At 27.7% G+C, this 22,328-nt stretch overlaps 1 protein-coding gene across 1 annotated transcript; it reads right to left on the bottom strand.

The window, feature by feature from the left end:
* Positions 1-156: 156 nt before the first annotated feature.
* LOC145843900 (ADAMTS-like protein 5) lies at positions 157-18,103 on the bottom strand. Its single transcript, XM_082951167.1, has 14 exons — positions 17,965-18,103; positions 16,465-16,666; positions 14,550-14,609; positions 14,147-14,273; positions 13,869-13,935; positions 13,311-13,419; positions 11,842-11,978; positions 8,659-8,779; positions 8,104-8,187; positions 6,757-6,926; positions 6,107-6,224; positions 5,677-5,837; positions 5,107-5,203; positions 157-1,212 (listed from the first exon to the last, which is right to left on the bottom strand). Exons 1-14 carry the CDS (start codon positions 18,034-18,036, stop codon positions 764-766), a joined length of 1,974 nt encoding a protein of 657 aa, XP_082807293.1. The 5' UTR covers positions 18,037-18,103; the 3' UTR covers positions 157-763.
* Between the last annotated feature and the right edge of the window lie 4,225 nt (positions 18,104-22,328).

The raw sequence follows: 22,328 nt of genomic DNA, 5'->3' as shown, positions 1-22,328 counted from the left end.
AAGTTATTAGATAGTTTATAATTTTATTTAAATAAATGTTTGTAATCGTCATCTGAGTTTTACATACAATAAAACTAGACTGCTTTTTACAAGCACATGAAGTTAAAAAAAATATGCTTTGATGTATAAAACTTAAAAACTATAACCATATTAAAGCAAAAATCAACACGTCTTTATTTACACACCAAACAAGGCAATAAAATTGAGGAGGTTACAAAAAACTTTATGTGTGATCAACATATCTTGTTACGTCATACTGGTTTTGTTTTGCACCCAAACTTGTTTACTTGAAACACTTTTTTTTTCAATTTTTTAACTAGTTGTTTTAAACAACATAAAACTGAGTAAATTTATTTTTATATTATCTCCTGAATAATAAAAGTCTTGGTAACTTAAAATTTAAGTAATTATGTTAGAATTAGTTAACTAAAAACAAACGAAAATTCCTCGTTTTAAAATGTTACACATGAAATACACTTGACTATGATTGATGGGTCAAATAGTAGCAAAGAAAATAGCCTAATATTTTTTTGCTTCCTTGATAAAAGCAGCGAAAGTAAGCGAAACACAACAAAGAAATACAATACTATGAGGCGGTGGCAAACAAGAAGTTAAAATTTTAAATAGTTTAAAGTTGTGTCAAACCAGTCAACTAACCTTTTAAATTATAAAAGAATTTTTTTGTATCTCTAAACTAAATTGGTCATTGTCTAAAGACTGCGTTTGTGACCGGAAAAAAAAATAAAAGAAAAATTAACAAAAATCAGGGTCTTCTAGACCGCTTGTTTTTTGGGTTTCTTTCAGGGTCCCTCTGAAGCGTTTGGGACTTTTCACTCCGGTACTTTTCGCACTTTTGGTCTGAATACTGGTCCATCTTCGAGTCGTACCTCGACCTCCAAGTCCGCCAGTAGTCCATGTAGTCCACCACCAACCTCGTCTGGTACTGCACCCCCGGGGAAATCCCTGGCGGATCATCGTGGCCTCCTCCCACCCACTGGCCCCTCTGGAATCCGAACCTTATCTTCCTCTTCCTGCCCATGACCAGGTACTCCCTGCCGCGTCGCAACCTGGGGCAGCACGGGGAGTAGACCCAGATGTACTCCCTGCGCATGAGGGTCATCAGTGAGGATTTGTAGACTTTTTTGATGAGGACGTCGTGACGTCGCCTGCCTCCTTCGAGCCTCGACTTCGACAAGATCTTCACGTGGATCACTGTGGAAACAATATAAATAGTTTTTTAACATCGGTAGTTAATCGAGTAATAATATTGTTCTTTATAAGTCACTTTGGAATACTAGTTTATTTTTGAGTATTTTTTACTGGTGGTTTATGATAAAAATAAAATCACTTAAAACAGGTGGGCCGACATCACCATTCGTATTGCGTACAAAATTGGTTTTACGTAGATAACTGTGTAACAGTTAATTAGTTTTTTGGTGTTTTTGGCTGGAGGTTTATAATAAACAATAGTTGCGAAAAAAATCACTTTTACCAGTAGTTTCAAACGTAAGGGGGTATATTAGTAGATCACTGCAGAAAAAAAGAGTAATATTGGTTTTAGATCGGTAGTTCAGAAAGTAATAAGGAGATATCGCACCTACTTACTTTATAATTTTTTTTAATATTCATGCCAGTCATGCATAACCTCTTTTGTTTTCCTGCAGCCACTGTAGGTTTTATTGATTTTACATCAAAGTAAGACAAACTTTAGACCAGTTTTTCCAAATTAATGGGGCGATTATTGTGGCGATATCTCTCCGTGTTATAACTTATCACCAGTCTTTATATCATAAAATTTTGCTGAAAAATAAATAAAACCAATTCTGGTTACAGTAAAACAGAAGGAGATATTCTCTTTGAATCAATATTTGTTGATGCATGACCAACACACCATACAAAATTTTTGGTTACCTATAGGGGATATCAACTCCTTAATCGTTTTCTTACTTTGGGAACCACTGGTTTAGATGGAAGAACAAAAGTATACAAATATATTTACTTAACATGTGTTTTAAACATTTCATAGACCAAGTTATCTTCCAAGTTATAAACTATGTTTGATATAAAACAATAAACATAAAATAAATATTAAGTAAAAAACTTTTTAACTAAAGATTTTTACAAAATATCAATAGAAGACATTATAAGTAATAATAAAGATGTCCCTTGCTTTTGTAAGTTTTAAAAAGTGAAATAAACATATTCCAAGAATTTTACTAATAGGTGTGATCACAGTTTAGATGAGTTGTGGATGACTGATAATTTGATGCATATTTCAAAGTTAGAATAATATTCAGTCAGCATACAATAATGTACGTTAGTAGCTTAACATTTTTTAGTCTGTTAATTTAAACTTTTATGTATCAAACTTTTTTTTTTTTTGAAATTTTACTTATCACTAATCAATCAACGCTAGTTTAATTGCTACATTCTTGGCATGCTTTGGGTAATACTTAACTTATTTTTGTTTATGCATACAATATGATTGAGATATGACTCTTGTGATCAATGTAAAGCTATTTCACATTTAATATTAAACTGCAAATGTTTTGTAAGAAATCGATCAAATTAGGTTTGAAATTGTTAAGTTTAGTTTGCAATTTTGCACAATTTTGATATTTAATTTAGCTCAATTCAGTTTTCACATTTTAAGTCTTAATTAAAAAAAGAAAAAATTATCTGTTATATATGTTTAGATTTAAGTATTTATATAAACGGATTCCTGTTTTATGACTTTAAGTAATACTTTTTCAACTTTTGCAAAATGTTAATATATTTTTTTAAACTGTTTACGTTGTAACTTTTATTTATTTTGGAAAAAGTAGGAAAAAACCAAATGCGGTCAAGTTAGTAGATCTTGAAAGAGTCTTTAAATTTTCATAAACAACGAAACTTAAGTGTTGTTACAACAAACAATAGTTCCGAATAAAAAACTTAAGCGTTTATTTCTGTTCTAATACTGAATTATTTTTCGGTTTAAAAACTATTTGCGTGAATTGTACCATATAATTTGCACAAAGCAACACGAGAAAACAATAAAAAACGAAAATCTGCACGGTGGCCTTTAACTTGAAATTTTTTTCCTAAATGAAAACATTTTCAAAAATTTTTAAGTAAGTTAAAGTTTGATTTTTCTAAAGAAAAAAAACATACACCTGGCAATAATTTAATGTTTTACTTTTATTTTTTAAACACAATTTAAATTACTGATTATACTGTGACTAAATAGCAAACAATTTAGTTTAACTATCTTGCTTTCAAAAAGTTTTCAAGCTTATTTAGTATGAAATTAGAAAACAACGTAAAAAAACGAAACAAGTTGGCTAAATTATATGAGCTCCACATTGCAGATTTAACTTTACTTTTGTGTTTAAATATGCATTAAAGTATGCAAAACACCAAACAAAAGTGAAGAACTTTGAAAAACTAAAGATGTATTGGACTTGTTTGTTTAGCTTCAGTTTGTTTAAAACCCAATAAGCTTGCTGAAATAAGATAAAGCCCTTATCATAGGTAAGCTAACACTAAACCTGCTTTTGTTAAATGTTTAGGAGAAAAAAGCTTTTGATACAAATAATTATGCGGTATACATCACTCTAATCTTAGTAAACAACAAATAAGTTTATAATTTTTTTATTCAACTGAAGCATTTAATCAATTCCTTTTCAAACAAAAGACCATTCTTTTTTAATAAAAAAGTAGTATAAAGTCGAGTTATAAAATTTTGTCGTGAACTGTATTTATTCAAATAAAAATTTAAAATTCTGAAAATACTAAGCTATAAATTAACATTATATAAATGTGAAAGTCTGTTTGTAAAACTAAATATACTTAATTTTGTTTAAGTTTGTAGAAATAAAAACAAAAACATAAATAAACTTTAAGTTAACCTAATTTAAGTTAAGGAATCTGAATTTTTGTGAAAACAAATTCTCACAAAATAAGGTATATAAACAGCTCTATTGAGATAATAAATAAATTAAAAAACACAAGATATACAAAAAATAAAACCAGCTAAAACGTTAGTAGCTATGTAACAAACAGTTATATGTTCAGTTAGAGTTCTCAAAAACAGTTTGATGTTAATAAATTTACTTTGTGTCGTTTATGAATTAAACTTATACATTTAATTTGATTTTATATTTTACTACGTTAAAACTTACTGGAAAATAATTTCTGTTGAAAACCAAATAACTAAGTGTTGCCACACCATAACTAACAACAAAGGAACGGTTTAAAAGTATTTCTATTAAACTATTGTTGATAACAAACTGGCAAACGTGTTGATTAGTGATAACTAAAACTTGAGCAAATATTAAACCAAAAACAGCTACAAGCTATGATTTTTCTTATTTTCAAATTGCTTTTACGAAAGTTATAAAACTAGTTTTCAGTACTCATCAACATTTTTTGTAAGATTCATTATATCAAACGTGTTTATAAAGTCAAATACTACCAAACTAACCGTAAAAAGTAAGTAAAAAAATACACGAGTTAAGCAAACAAAAAAATATTAAATAGTAAATACCTAACAAATTTTTAGAATATATTTTAAAAAATTGCACAAAATTATCAAAAAATAGCTACTTAAAGTTTGTTATGAGACTCATAGAGAATTGAACAATTTGTTACGGCTCTATTTCGCTTGTCAAATAAAAAGTGACGTTAATCTATTGGTAGGTCAACATTAGGGAGATTAATGTGATATGTAAATCTCTTTATGAACTTTTAAAACTAATAATGCCCAAACTGCTACGAACGGTTCGGTTTACAGGCGATTGAAATATTCAAGATATTTTTCAAAACTTCGTTTGCTTAACATAATCGTTATTAGTTATGTTACCGTAAGATTTTGGTTCAGAAATAAATTTTAAAACTCCATATACTTTTGAGATATTGTATGTACGTAGTTAATCAAAACAATTAGTTACTCAAGATCATGTTTAATTTATTTTTACAGAGTTGCTTTAGAATTTTTTATAAGGATAAAAATAGTGATCTTTTTTAGTGACATTGATTTGCAAAGTTTTATAAACCCAGTGGCATAGGTATTTATGATTTCCAACAATGTAATAACCTGATAAAAAAAAATTCCAAGCAACCTACCGAAATCGCTGTTGCAAAAGTGTTTCTTTCTTCCCACTGTTTTCTTGCACGGACGACAATATTCCGGCTTGTTCTTGTTACTTTGGTGGTGGGCAACCTGTAATGAAAGACAAACATGTTAATTTGACCCCTCTCTCAACAACTTAATTGTGTTAACACGTATATAAGCCAATTTGAAAGTTTTCAATGCCGTCTTGAATGCTTTTATCTTTGTAACTTTTGGTAATTTTCTCTAAAAAGTTTTCTTTCATGTACTGAAGTTCTTTTGCTTTAAGCACATTTAACTGTAGTAATTTATTTATGCTACGACAAAAAATAAGTTATTAGACAAACTTTTGACATCAAATGAAAATATTATACTTACAAATATTCTGTTACGAAACCAATATATAATAAACTATCAAAAATCTTCAAACATAACTGAATTCCTAGCATAGTAGAAATATTTTATACTTTAAAATATAAAATTTTTATTTATCTTCTTGAACCTAAGATGAGAACATTGATTATCATTATTAAATGCAAAACTAGAAAAAAAAATTATAAAGTATACTAAGAAAAAAGAGTAACCTTGCTTATTTTAGGAGTCTGTGTAGGTATGTGAACTACATTAATACTTGGCGAACTAGTTGTTACTGGTGTTGTTGGTTGTACCTGAGTGGTTGTAGGTTGGTTGATTGTTGTTGTTTTTGGTTGGTAAGGGTCAATGTACGGCATCGTCTTTATATTTTCTGTTTGTTGAGTTATGTAATAAGTTTATATTTTTTATCATAAATATCACAAACACTTTAGTTACTTCAAGTATCTTACTAGTTAGTTTTACAAATCATAATTAATAATTTAAATTTTTTTCAATTGTCTGTGAAATATTATTATAAGCTGCTGTTGAATAAATTTAGCTTAAAAATGTTCGTAAAATTAGTTTAACCATTCAATTATTTATTGTAACTACTGAAACAACAACAAACTATTTTTACAAAAAACATCTAAATTATCTAACGTTTGTTGGGAATAATTTGAAATCTTTTTCTACTATACTCGCGATTCTGGCTGTCAAGTTGGTTGTTTCCAAGATAATATTCTATTTCCACGTGAGGCTCTTCACCTAAATACAGCATCTGCAAAATAAATATATTTATTTATTCGTTTTGACACTTTGAAAAAATTTCAACAGTTACAGCTACCAAAACGTTTTGTTTTATAAAGCTAAAGTTTCTAATAAAATACAAAGATACTAAACAACTCGTAACTATTTAATTTTTTACCTGACAGTTATTTTAAGTTTTGTAAAAAAAATATTGTTACTGATATGTTTTTTGAATACCAAACAAACACGAATGAAACCACTAATTTATTCACAAGTTAATTTTAGAAAAACGTTTAGTTATACAAAATGCTTAATGAAAAAGTAATAGTTGCTAAAATAGAACCTACACTCTTTGTAAACAAAAGCGAGAAACTTGTTTTATAATTTTGCTCCTTATGGTAAACAGTTTAAAATGAAAAAAATAGATGTTTGATGTATAAAAATTAAAAATAAAATTTGTAACATTAACCTATAAAAAATCTTTTGCAATGTAAAACATAAAAAAAAATTGTATCAATTTAGTTTTACTAGAAGTTTTTATAAAATATTAAATAAAAACTCACCATGATGTACAGATCGGTTTCGGTTCTTCCCCCGATCACAAACGTCTCGTTATTTTCCCTCCTGTCGTACCTCACTTGAGTTCCACCCGCGGGTATTTCCCCCGGATAGTTGATCAGCCAGTTTCCGTTGATGACGTAGTTCACGTATTCGCCCCTCGCCTCCATCAGCGCTGCGTATGAGAAATAGACTTTAAAAAAATATACTAAACATTATTTTTTCAAATATTTTTAAAAGTTTGTGTTAATATTTCGGTTGTGTAAAAGTTGTTGAAGTTTTTTATTGAAACATTTAATTTTTTTTTCATAGTTTTTTCTTTTGATAAAAAGAATTTATAGCAATATTAGAACAAATTAAAACTAATGATATGTTTGATTAAAGTTTAATTTAGTGTATAAATGGTATATAAAGTTAATTCCGTTTCCAACTGCGCCATGTAAACTCTTTTTCTTTTAATCCAGTTTTGTTATGTTTTTAAATTTCAAAGTTTTAGTTTGGCCTTAACCTTAAGCAACATACTATAAAATTGGACTATTTAACTTTAAATGTAACCAGTTTTTGTAGCATTATAACTGTTACAAAAACAGTAACACTACAAAATTAATTTTTATGAAATAAAAGTTTTCCCATTAACATTATGAGTAAAGCTAAACCAATAAAAAATATTTACTTTTAACAAAAAACTGCATTATAAAAGTGCAAAATTTTCCAGACTTTATTTTTACAAATTTCAATTTCGAATAATGAAAAGTTTTTGCATATAAAAAAAGAGGTTTTATTAAAAAAGAGGATAAAACATAATTTGTCAGCTAAAATTCTTTTTAATATAACTTGTAAAAGTGTTCAACCACTTTAAAGACATACATTTCTAGACAAAAAGCATTTGCCAGTCGTAAAGCGATTGTCGCAAGCCCTGATTTCAGTAAAAAACCGACTAAATAGGATTACTAAAGGGTATTACCCCTGTAAGTAGAGGATTAGTGTTACGTTTCAACATACAGAGATTAAAAAACTCCCTTTTTTGATCTTTAGTGGCTATCAATTTATATGTGGGTTTTTTTCCAAATAATTTAAAAAACATAGGAATGAGTTGCACCCATTTACAAGAGGTTTTAGTTACAACCAAGCCTTAATAATTTCAGCTAGTTTAATTTTGAAAATATTTTCCGCTTTTACCCATCCTTAATATTAGCTGACGTTCCTTTTAACTAAATCATACTTGAACTTGAAGTTATTTCTTGATATATTAACCAGTGTTAGTTTCAACATAATGAAAACTGTTAGATATTGAAAAATAGAAAAGAAAAATTGATATGAGATGTAAATTGAAAATTATTGAAGGTGCTTACCAAGCAAGTTTTTAGAAGATTCGACCACTTTTATGTTTGTTGCTCCTTTGGGAATCATGTGTAATTCGTTGTAGTGTCCTTTTACTGTGTTGAAAAGTTATAAATCAAAATATTTTCAACTAAACTCAGTTTATTTTTTGATATTGTTCTAAGTCAAAATGACTGTTGTTGAATCTAGAATATAATTTAACAAACTACTAAAGCAAGTTTTTATCAACACAAAGTAATAAAACGCAAATAAAAAGGCATATGCTTAAAGTTTTTTGTGTCCAAAGCGTTCAAAAAAATCTATTATTTTAAGCTAAATGAGATCAGTAGTTTATTTAAAAAGTTTTTGGACTTGAGTAAGCGTTTCAAAGCAAACTTAACTTGTATTTAAAACTTTTTTAAATTATAATAAAACGTCTTTTGTAGGAAGGTATACAATAAATCAGAGTATCAAACAAAATTCTTGCACCAAGTATTAACTTCAACTTATAAAAAGTATGTAAAATTGAGTTACTAGTTTATAAAGTTCAACATGCAACTGTTAATGCAACTTAATTTAGTGCTAACTGTAATCTTTTCTTTGTTTGATGACCATTTGTACTCTCCTGCAAGTGGAGTTGTCTCCTCCGCAAACTCCGCATTTGTCCTCAACTCTCGTCGACCCCAGCATCCGGTCGCACCCCACTTTCTGAAAAAGGTTTGTTAAATTAAACACAAATTAAAATGACATGTTTCTATAAAAAACAAGAAAAAAACAAACTTTCAATCTATATGCTGAAAAAATTAAATGTCTATTTTATTTTGGTCTATTCAGCCAACTATTCTTTATGAGATTTAACAGACAAATTTATTATAAAAAACTCGATTAATATTAGTAGCTTTCCAGACACTTTTTCCTTAAATATAACAAAAAGTAAAAATACGTGCAAAACGAGCAACTTATTTCGCCACAAAATATTCCCACGAAGTGCACCTGTTTCAATATCACGAAAAAGTGAAGGGGAGCGAAAACAACCGGAAGTTGTTGCTTAGCAACGACAAACTGATTGCTTAGCAACCCGCCATCGATACAACGAGAAACACTCTTGTGACGTCATATTCGATCTTTGTCACTTTATATGCACCAATTTGACTTGTGCGCTCAAAAACACCAGTTTGTTTTGATAAAGATGAACATTCAATAACTGAGTTCAATAAAATATTACTTTGCTAAAAGTTTTCTTAAATTACAGTCATACATGAAGTTAATTAAATGCAAAATTTTCGTTGCACGGAAACTTAATTCGGTAATTAAATACGGTGAAATTTACATTACTAAAATTGTGCAGAACTTGCTTTTATGTCATTTGAGAAAACATTAATTACGTTGTTTTACGATAACGTTAAAAAAAAATTACTACTTTACGAACCAACATTTTTTTATACTTATAAAAATGTTTACATTTATTTATGAATTTATGAACAATAATTATATTTCTTAGTTGTGTAACAAAATATTTAAAGCAGCTTAATTCTTTTAGTGTTTTAACATTTTAAAAATTCCTAGGAATATTTTAATGTAGTACTTTCGGTCCCTTTACTAAGTATTATAGATCAGAAATATGTTTGGAACGAACTTTAAGTTTAGCATCTTCATATCACGAGCATGTAAAATATTTCTAAGACGAAAAAACTTAAAAGAAAATCAAGTTAAGATTTATGTTAGTCATAATAACTAGGCATTAATTAAACATTTACCTTTATTTAAAACTTCAAGTTCAAAGGGTGTCTGCTAAATAAGCTACAAAGATAACAAGCAGAACATATTGCCAGCACAAAATTGCTAATTATAAAGATTTATTTGCAAGAAAAACAACTTATAAAACAACCAACAAAGCAGCCAAGAAACAGACAATTAAGCAGAGATTGATGCCAAATCGAGGTAAGAGTTCACCATAATTTAGTTTGAACCGATAATAAAATAAATAGAACTAGTAAAAGTTCAGTTTCTATTATCAAAACTAGTAATAACAGCTAAAACTTGCTTTGAGTTTTTTTCAAATTTTATCAGCTGGGTCAAAATTAAACTGCCTAAAGAGATATGTTACAAAATAACATTTAGCTTTTTTATCTTTTATTTTTAAACAATAAAATTTATTACTGTAAACATGGCTTTGTTTAAGTCTCAAAAATATGTTTTATCTTGTAATATACACTAAACAATATACTTTAAAAACTATTATCTTTATGTAGCTAAGCATAACTTTATTACAAACCACAAGAGTTTTATTTATTTAATTATTAACCAAAACCTAATCTGATAACTTGATCATAATTTTTATCCTATACTCGATTGTTTTAAAATTAATATAAAACTTGATTCTGTTTCGTAAAAAAGTCAAAATATGAACTTAGATAACAAAAAAATACTTTTATAATCTTACATGATGTCTAAGAAACCTTCGAAAGTATTAGATTTACGATATCTTTATCTGTAATACGTTAATAAAGACGATTTGTTATCGATATTGGTAATTTGACAGGAGAATAGAAAACACCCAGATTATAATCTTCAATAAACTCAAGTGTATTTTTACTTTAAGGCTATCTTTTATTCAAGCTATCTATTATTCAAGTTATTTTGTAAGTACTTGATGTATGCTCGATCAACGTCGGCGAGAAAATATGAACAAATGACAAACAATGCTTTTAAGCGCTGAATGTTCATCGTTAAATTTTACTACCGTGTCACTTAAACTTTGCACTATTTAAAACTTTCACTACTAAAGGTTTAAGATAACATTAGATATATATAAGTCGAAAATTAAAAAGTGTCTAGCTTTATTTATCTTGAATTAGAGCTGTTTTTTCAATTTTATACAGTTTTGATTAAATTTTTTAAGAAAATAAGAGTTTTAAAGTATTTGTGGTTACTAAAAAATTTAAGTCGCTTCTTCCTATTAATCTGTTACATAAAGTACTCACTTACTTTCGTTTGTGAAACAATGTAAAAAGTTTAGATTAAAATTTGCTTTTGACAAAGATCTACATTACTAGAAATATTTAAAATGTTGATCCCAAAAAGCTTCACTTGTACACATTCGTGTGTATCGAGTCTACCTTACTGTGTACAGAAAAATTTATTTTACATAAAACATATTTATTCTGAATTTTATATTTTTCTAAGTTATCTTGAATTGTTTTAAAGTCCAATTTAAATTAACAGTGACAACTTATGCACAATAAAATTATAAAAATTAAACAAACAAATGTGGTATCTTTTACAACGTTTATTACTAACAATAATATAGCAATACACCCACACTTACATGTGATCTAAAATGACTTAAGAAGTTTGACAGAAAAATGTAAAAACAGTTAATATATGTTTTTGGAAGGAATACAAGCTTTACTGAGCCTCTTTTAAACGATGAATACTTAATAAATATGATACTTCTGAAATTATCAAAACATTAGATTTTTATACATTTAAAAGTATGTATTTTCTAACAATGCATCAAAAATTTTAAATTAAAAGTTAATTTTGTTTTTATAAAAATTTCATACCACGCAAACTACAACAAAGTGTGAAGTATGAGGTGCGTCTAATTACGTTTCCAAAAATACTTTTTATCTAGTAAATAAAAAAACAAATTTTACTGACATACATTTAAATGCTAATAAATAGTGAATGTATCTTTACAATATATAACGACTTTTGTTAAAACAAACCACGGATGCGAATGTTTTAATTATAATAAACAAACTAACCATACAAGTACCACTAATGCACATATCGTATTTGTCCATGGAGCATCTGGTCCCGTCCCTGGCCGACCCGAAAGTTTTGTAAAAGGTTGAGTTGACCGCCAAGCAATTCAACATGCATGGTTCCTGAACTTTACTGCCTGTTGATTTTATTTATTTTTTAAGATTAACTTTATAATATTATTATTGAACAATAAAACATTCTATCAAAAACTCTGTTAAAACTAGAATAATTTGATATATTATTACGCTTTATTGATAGTTTGTTTGATATCTTTGTAAATCTAGACTTTATTTTTAGTTACCATAATTTTTTTAAAGTAGAATTTTTGAGAACTGAAAAAGTTAAAAATTAAAAATTTTATCAAAAATATGAAAAATTAAGCAAGTTGTTTAAAAAGGGAACAAGTTACAAAAATTAAGACTATTTACAAGATTCAGATCACTTACAAACAAAAGTACTGTTTTTTAAATAATTATATAAAACAATGCCTCATTCTTTTTCAGTATTACCTTTATTGGTTATGAAAAGTTAAATTCAACAACAAACATTTTTCTCTAGCGTTCGTGTGTCATTTTACCAGCTTTGATGTTTTTTTTCAAGCAACAAAACATACATTATTACGATGAAAAAATGTAGTAAAAAGTTTATATAAAGGCGCCAAATGTTTAACACAAACAACTGTCTCATTGTGCTACTCAACACAGCATATTTATAAACCATTCCCTAAATTATTGCCTGGATAAAAAAGTTTTTTGAAAATATTATTTGTGTTGAAAATGTGTCAGTTCTATAAATAGGAATATTTCGTGATAGAAGTGAAATTTACAAATGCTATAGTTAGAAAATAGTTTACTATAAATGAGTATAAGGTAGTTTTTCTGTCGTTTTTCAATCTCAAAAAGGCTAATAGTTGCATTTATTTAGTTATTCTATAACTGCAAAAAACTCATTAGTTTAGAACATTGTTGGCAAAATAAGATTTTAGAAAGTATTTTTGAAAAAATTTAAACACTTTTTAATTCAAAAACTAGTTTTTAAAGCTGATTTTAACTATCTTGACTAAACTGTTTTAACTTTCGCTTATAAATCTTGCTTATTTAGTGTTTATGGGTCTAACTAAATAAGAGTTTTATATAAATAACATCACCAATAAAGCTTAGTTTTAAAATTAAGAAGCTAAATATTTGACGTTACACAATGATAAAATTGACAATATCTTTGTAAAAATTAAAAAAATAAAATAAAATTTACACCAATAAAAAATTTAGATTCCAACGTAAAAATATATGTTATTTTATTTACAGCAAATTAGTACTTTTCTGAATCAAAGCATTAACAAATTTTATATATATATAAAATTTGAAACATCTCAAAGTTAATCAAAACAATCATTTAAACTTAATTTTTATAAATAATAATAAAAATACTAAACCAAATAATGAAACAAACAACAAATAAATAAACATACTGTAATAAGGGATCCAGGTCAACGACTCGAATATTCCCCCAAATTTTTTGGTGTTGTTGAATTCCGAACACTGTATTGCCCTGTAGTCGTCTTGAGAGTTGGCGCATTTCTGTTACAAAAAGTGGTACTCATCTTATCGGTAATTACTAAGTAAGTGTAACGAATGAGCATATTTATCTTTAAAATCTTGTATGGGGCGTACGTTAAACGTCTGTACGACACGCTACTTTATTTATTATGGTAAAAAACTAGATGTGGATGTAAGACTAGCTGTGTTATAAAGCATTTACTGAAAATTTAAAAATATAAAAATTCAAAATGTTTAGATTAAGTTATTGCCTATTTAAAGTTCTGTAGTTTTGTTGAATATGAAATTGTCATACAACTAAAATCTTAGTGAGAAAAAACTGTATTAATAATAGTTTTTTATACAGCTATATACAAATAATTTTTAAAAAGTTTACTTGCTTGATCCAAGTATAAAGTATTATGTATGCCAAATGTTTATTAAAAGTTTTGTAGAAACTATTGAGAAATTATAAAAAAAACTAATATTACCTCAATATTGCACACCATGTATTGAAACAAGTTGCTTTCAGTACATTCATCCTTGTAACTTATTGGGCTGAAATATATTAACACAAATTATTAAAACTTAAGCAAAACTAAAAACGAATAAGTTAAAAGTATTTCTCAAACTACAGTAACACTCGTGAAAATATGTTAAATTACAATGATTTAAAACTAAAAGAAAATTATAAAACGAACAAAACAACAAAAACGAACATAATTAAAATATCTGAAATTACAAATACTAAAAGTATTTTTCAACTCACTCCAAACACTCACGTGACCTCATCGACACCCCTCCTCCGCAAGTCCTCGAACAAAACGACCATTCTGTCCACATTGAAAATGCCGCGCGAACGTTCGACACTAGCGGCAGCAAAACGGCGTATGGTTCTTTATTAATAAATAAGGATCTCAATTGGTTTTAAATCGTTTTTGTTTACAAGAATATACGAATAAATTGAAAAAAATTTATACTTAAAAATATATTTAAAACATGTTGATGTAATTTTTCAATAAACTACTTAACATTACTTAATGTGAATTTTAGTTTCTACTTTGAAATTATAATTTGGAAGTACAAATATCATTATTTTAATTGTTAAAAAAAAGCTGCTTTACTTATACAATAAATCAAGAAAAATGAAAAGCAACAACATAAATATCTACCTTCATCAACATCTTTGGCAGAAGTTATTATTGTATCTTGATCTGAACCGCTAGTTGAAACTAAAAGATTTATTGAGTTTTAAAATATTAAATACTTTCATTTATATTATTTATGGTCTAGCTGTTAAATAAAAAGATAAAAATTAAACTAGTCTTGTTTTTAATTCTCTTTTAACGTCAGAATTATCCTCTTTAATTTACACGTAAATTTTATAATAAAGATTAATTAGTAATTACTCAAAGTATTATAATATATCATCCTGACATAGTAAAACGAATGTAGAAGATTTGTTTAAATATCAAGTACATATATTGTGTATAAACTGATGAATATATTTCAAGTAGGCATGTTTTTGTAACCTTTGCCACACTGATATTCGTTTGAAGTAGTTTAGGTTTTTTTACGAGCTATAGTTTAATCTTAATTTTATGGTAAGAAACTGACTGTAAATACTTTTTATTTTTAATTATTAAACTTGAAAAAAAATCATTGAAATTTTATTGTTTTTTTTTGGTGTATAAATGTAATTTACTTAATTGAAACTAGAGTGTTTATAGAATTTGTTAGATATAAAATCAATCTTTTTAAAACCCAAACTCTTTAAGTTTTTGCTTGTCTTTAAAGTTCAATATTATTAATTTAAAAGTTAAAACGTATTTCTTAAACTGATTGTTTTAGCTGAGACTTAGGTAAATAAAATTATTTTTTAACTTTAAAAGTTATAGATTGACTTAATATGGTTAGATGATATTGTTATTGATGTTATAGTTATCGATAATTTATTAATGATTGAACAGAAAATCAACCATTTAGAAAGTTTAAGCTGTATGATTTATAGCTTTTGTGTTATGTATTTAACTTTGTTAAATAGAATTTTTAAACAGACCATTATTTAACTGATGCTTACATACGGAAGTAAGTCTTAACTTTAAAGGTTACAAATCGACTTAAAAATGGTTAGATATTATTGTTATTGATAGATAATGTTGTTATTGATATTATAGCTATCAATAACTTATTGATGGGTGAAAATGAAATCGAAGTTGTATGATTTAATTGTTTTCGTGTTACAGCCATTATTTAAATAATGAAGTTTTGTTTTGAAAGAGACAGTCCCAATTTAGACTTACCTACTTAAATTAGTTTTGTTTTTAAAGGTTAATTATTGACATGAAATGCTTAATTTTTTGTGAATACAAAATCAATCGTTTTAAAGTCTTTCTTTTGATATTTTTTCGTGTTGTAGTTCTTAACTTGATAGTTAAAAGAAAATTTTAAAACAGACACTGACGTACAAAAGCTACTTTTCAAGGGTCAGTGCACACGTGACGTGTTTCACGGGTCAGCGAACACAAACTCACTATTTTTGAGTTGACCTTTAGACAATGCAACTTACCAGCAAAAAACAACAGATATCTGCCATGAGAATTTTGCCAGCGGCTAGATGGCATTGTATACAAATACTGTCAGGTTGGTGTTAAAAACATGATTTTATTTCATTAAAATTATTAAAAGTTGACGACTGCAGGTAATTAGCAGGCCGCAAAGTTATGGTTTGATATGCCACAGGTAAACAGTTCACCACCGAAAAGTTTGAATAGTTGAAATTCGTTAGTCACGTCTGAGGTCGTTTATTAAATTGATTTGTAAACTCATTTATTGTCTGTGGTGTAGGCTAAAAGAACTATGTGATAAAACAAACCGTTTTTAAGAAGTCAAAATTTTACATTGTTTTGCATATGATTGTTAAAAAAACTACAACCAACAAGTATTTACATTTTATATTTATAAAAACTATATGTTTAATTAAAGACTTGTACTTATACCTTCGCAAAAGTATGCATCACAAAAAGGACACTTCTTAAATTGCTTTTTTAGAAAAACATTTACAAAAACAGGTAACAAATTTCTTACTTTTATGCGCATCTATCTCCTCGGTGAACCTATGTATTGGAATCGCTTGTATTTCGTTGTAACTTGCAGGTCTGACCAGTTTCACTGTGGGCTGCTCTTTCACGACCACTTTCCCGCTAAAATGCTGCCCACCTGAATATATCCCGCCAAATTGTTGCCCGCTTGTTTCAACTTGCCCTGACGAACTTCTTGTGCTATTAATCTGAAAAAATCGATGCTGGTTAATATCTTGACTTGTAGCTTTTTTTATTTTGCTAATTGAACTGATATGGATATTAAGTTACTTAGTATTAGATTAGTATAAGGGTTTCGTATAAGTTAACTTTTAAAACGTTCTACTTTTCGTTTAAGCCTTTATTCTTAGCACTTTAGCAACAATACCCTCAAATTACGTAAACTAAGGTGCTAAAGTGCCAAGAATTTGGATAAAACTTGTATGTGTCATATATTCGAAAAATAATAATAAATTAGGAAAAAAGTGTAACACCGTCATAAAACTTAAATATATTAATCCGTAAAAAATAAAAACTATTATCGAAATATTATATTTTTGCAATAATACTATGAACCAAAAAATCGAAAATCATGCAAATTCGGAGTTTTTCTGGAAAATTTATTAAGGCATATGTTATATAAAAAAAAATACAAAAAAAAAGAATAACGTCTTTAAACTCATTTTAATAAGTATCTTAAAAAATAAAATTTAAGATAAAACTATTATTTTTGGAGAAAATTGGTGTTAAGAAAAAAAATGCAAAAAAACGATAAGTTTTTAAAGGGTCCCCAATGCAAAAGTAAAACCCAAATTCGATGGAAACTATTGTGAAAAGCAAAGCAAAATACAATCTTTAAAATAGAAAAATTAAAGAAACTGAAAATAATAGGTTTTAAAATTTGGTAAAAAAAAAAAATTACAAAAAAAGCCATTCAAGCCAAGTTCACGCTCGTTTCTATAATGCTGCTATGATTAATTTTATGGTGATGGCTAGAATGATTGATATTGAAATGTTATATTATGTCAAATGATGAATATGTATCTAAAATGTATTATTTTTGTAAAGACTGTGTACATAAAGGCTTCAAAAAAAGTTCCAACTAGAAATTAAATGTTTGTTTATATGCTACTACGTTTGAAAAGAAAGTAAATAAATTTGAAGATTTTTTTTCTGTTGAGATATTTTTTTTTAAACATTTCAAGTGTAAACTCAAAACATAACAACAAAATAATATTTCTTTTAAACCACTATTCTAAAACTTTCTTTTTAAAATTCAAGCACATTTTATTAAAAATAGCTTATGTTTGCTTACGCGATACTAAACCAATACTTATTGTTTGATGCGCAGTATTGAAAAAAAGATAAAAAATTAAACCTCAAAGTTCATGTCGAAATTTATGTAAACAAAATTCAAATATGAAATCGACAAATAATGCGCGCTTTGTGGCAAGTTGTTGCCGTTAAAGTGCGGCTTCCTGTGCAGAAAACAAAACAAAGTTGATACCTGAGGCAGCAGTAGAGAAATTAGCGCCAAGATGAAAGAGTGATTTCGACGGTACCGAATAGAGAAGCTCATTGTGATCAATCATGCGTGGCGACGTAAGCACGTGACTTTGAACGGAAAACGTATATTTTATGATTTATTGAACCTGAAATGTTATGCTTGGGTTTTTTGTTTGTCATATTAGTTTAGTAAATCTTATAGTAAGCTATTTGGATTTTATTTTAAAATTCTTTTAAACTAAAATCTCTACAATTAAAGTTTTATCATTATTATAAAGTCTGAAACGTTACGTTTAGGTTTTATATTAAAAGAAAATCTAACGTTTTCTAAAAATCGTTTCCTATCAATTGTAATTTAGTGTAAACAAACATAAACTACTCATTTTATTCTTTATAAAAAGCTTTTCGACATAGACTTTATGTTCTTTTCAAGCGATAAAATTGTTTAAAAAATGTTTTTATGCGAATGGTTTCTGAAAGTAAGTAATAAAACTTTTCTACACTAAAATCAGACTAAGATAAAAACTTTATTAATTATCCTGCAAAGTTTAGTTTTTAAACAAATTTTTATATAATAAAAGTGATCTTTTATTTAATTATCTACATATAACTTTATCAATAATTAATTATTCCCTTTACATTTATCTTTTCAAGTACACATGAAAGATATAAATGTTTACTTTTCAACACAAGTGCAAAACAGAAAACTTCAATTTGAGTTCTAACAGCTTCAGTTTCTAAGTTAAGGAATCTACATTTTATCATATAAATATCAATACACGTTGTTTTATATTATATGAACGTTTTACAGCTAAGACATTCTAAAACAGTTGTTTTTGAAATTACAAAGTTAGAACTTAAAATTCTTTTATAAAAAAAAAATAAAACTATAAGCACTTTACAACAAAAATAAATTTTGAAAGATCAAAGAAACCTTTTTATTTTATCATTTATTGATATGTTATCTTTTTACAATAAAACAATAAACACAACTCCCTTAAATTTATCATTTAAAAAATACACAAAATAGCAACAAATAGAAACAACAACAAAGCTGTATCTTTAAAACAGTCAAAACTTATGCTAGTAAGTTCTGTACAACATAAAAGTGTTCATAAAAAATTTCATAAAACTAATCAAGTTTAAAATCTGACGTTTATGAGTCTTTAAAGACAAGCAAACTTCTACATAACAACCAGCCGATTACAATAACCCACCATGTATTAGTTAATGATTACTTAAGTCTTAAGAAAATATGTGCTTAACATCAAGTCGTTTAAGCACAAAAGGTCAACAAAATAAACTCTGATGTTATTAAGCCGATGACAAATATCGAGAGTTGTTCGCCGAAAGCGGAATTTTATTTTTCGTCTGTAGAATTAAGTTTAACTCTTGTGACTTAAAAAATTTGGGTGGTCTCAGTAAAGTTCTTCTTTTAAAAATTTAATTTGTTTAATTTATTTTTCTGTCACGATTGCAAACGGTGATGTTTATCATCCTTAAAATACTAGCCGGAAGCAGAGCTCATAAATAATATTGAAAATATTTTCTTGCACAAACGAAAAATAGCAACTTAACAAATCATCTTCAAATCCTTCTCTAGACTGCTATTCGAGGCTAGACAAGTTTTCATGAATTATCAAGTCACGGAGTGGGATAAACAAAATGAACACGATTTCCAGTTGGCATGAATTCCAAAAGATTTGTAAATAAATGTGTTCTGTCTATGAAAATTGCTGGTTAACACATGTTTAATTGCGTAACCGCGTATAATAGCTTGTATAAATATTCAACGAAAGTTCTATTCAAGTGTTCTAGTTGTTCTTAGTAATACTTTGTTTGTTTAAGTTACGCCATAACACTCAGTAATAATATGCTTTTAATGCTTTTTATTTGTAAAACAAACCAATCAAGTTTTTAAGACGTTTTTAATAACTCTCTGTTTGTTTATGTTACACCTTTAAGGTTGGTAATAATACTTTTTTATTACTTTTATATTTAAAATAAACCATTCCAGTTTTTTTTTTGAACATAAATTATTGTTTGTTTAAACTAAGCATTTTACCTAAATAAGAATAGTTTTGTTTTTATTTTAGAAAATAAATATTTGATAGTAAACTATAAAGTATACATATAAAACTTGCCAAACATACTTAAACCACAACTATCAATCACACGTTATGAAAAAAAATATTTTTACTGTAAATTTGCTCTTATAACCTCAAACACATCTAGGCAAACAAGTCGCTAATTGAGATAAATTTACAAGAAACAATCAAGCCTTCTCTGTGACGTAATAAAAGATGTCAAACGGCACTTCAAACCTTCTTTTTATCAGTTCAAGTTCAATTGTCACAACTTTTGTTTGTTCTGCTTCCTCCACAAACGCCCTACACAATGTCGCAGTAATTTCTGTGTCTATTTTTGTCTTACGAAGGACAACAGCCAGCTAAATTGTCGACTTGAAAGTGACAGTGAACAGGTTTTCATGAAACAACTTTGCCGACGGTTTTGTCGTTTAAGGTAGCCAAGTAACTTTTTTCTTACACAATTCAAAATCGTTTAACAAATTGTATATTTTTAACATCAAAGAACTAGTATGTAATAAAAAAGTAATAGTTTTTAATGGTGTCAAATGTAAGTACTAGTTTAAACATAAATAGACTAAAATTGTCGTATTAAATTATCAATTTAGGTAATAAATTTTGTATTTATTGCTAATAATTGACTGAAATTGAAGTCATTACTTTATTTTAGAGTTATAATATCAGGTTCAAAACTTTATCGTTCGAAATTAGTGTATGTTGTGAGTTTTTGATGTAAAAACTGAATACTTATTAAAAAATATTTTGACAGTTACTGGCCTATGAAATTAAGCTGAATAAACTTTTAATCAAAATTGCAAAAATGTTTAATTAGCAACTAAAGCTGTCTTTATTTTCAATAAAAGTGTCAACTGTCAATTAAAGCACAAAGTAAACTTTTAAGCATTTTTTTATGTAAACAATTTCGCAGACGTCGAATTTACAATTTCACAAAGCCAAATTGCTTACTGCCTGCTTTTTAAACTAGCTTGCAACAAATAACAAACTTTTTTGTTTACAAACAAAAAAACTAATTTAAAAAAAGACAAATAAAGGAAAAATTAAGCTCATAACAACAATGTTTCTCGAGGTTAAAAACTGACAAAAACTGACCTAATACAACAAATAGAGGAAAAATTAAGCTTGTTTCAGTTCTGCTTTTATCAAAGAGTAGCAAACAAAGATATAACAAGGCAAGAAATTAGCAAGCAATTAAGTTTGATTAATGAGTCGGTTTCCTACAACACATATACTACATTGAAGAGCAACGGTCAACAAGAGCAACAAGCAGCTAATTACAGCAGACTCGACTGTAAACATTTACTCTCACTTCAGCTATGCCCTCACTGCATAAAGGATTAGCTGCACTGTGAGATTAACGGCAATTATTACTGACTGCCAATCAACGAAACTGCTAAAAAATGCTACTGAACGCAATAGTGTTTTCTGTAAACTCCTACCAATGTAACGCTTGCCTTGGAAAATATCATAAGACTTTTAGCCGTTATTAGCCGTTTGAGTGAAAAGGCTGAAAAACGCTAATGCACCATGAAGACCGCAGGTAAAGAGCTGGCTATTACTATATAAGCTCAGTTATTACTGCTAAATTTTCTACCACGCCTTTGCAACTACTGGCAAGCTAGCAGCGGTGTAATGGCGAGAGAAAAATAAAAACTTTGAAAACATTTCGTCTCTCTCGGAAAAAACTTTACTACTACCGAAAAATATTTCTTACCTGGAAGTTATTTACTTATACTACCACTGCCGCTTGCCTAAGAATAAAATTGTCAACTTTTTATCTCACAGCTTTCTTTTTAATTTTTCTTTATAGTTTGAAGTACTTTTTCTTTTGTTTACCGACCGATAAAGATAACTGTAACGACCGCGAACTGCTAATTAAGCGGGTTAAAAGCATTTGCGTGCAAATTAAAACTAATAAAAACCATATTAATGGGGTTAAAAGAGGGTCTTGGATCGATCAAAAGCCGCACCTGGGTTTGAGTTATATTCGAAAATATTTTGAGTGATGGTTGATCGTTATCAGTTTTACGACAAGTTTACGTCTGTTGATAGAGATAACTTTCATTTGATAAAATTTCCCACACAACACACAATTGCCATATCAATTTGCTTTGAACAAAACCTCCCTGAAAAGTATAAAGTTTTTTTACAAGCGCGATATGTTGTAAAATTTTGCTTGAGCGTTTATCAATTGTCGGGCAGCTGCAATAACAGCAAAAGTTTATTGCTGCATTCAATTTACATACAATCGTTCTGACAC

The sequence above is a fragment of the Thalia democratica genome, chromosome 9 (assembly GCF_965202585.1).
Source record: "Thalia democratica chromosome 9, ktThaDemo2.hap1.1, whole genome shotgun sequence".
NCBI classification, from domain to species: Eukaryota; Metazoa; Chordata; class Thaliacea; order Salpida; family Salpidae; genus Thalia; species Thalia democratica.
The sequence above is the reverse complement of the archived record's forward strand: the minus strand, read 5'-3'. Positions and strand labels throughout refer to the sequence as shown.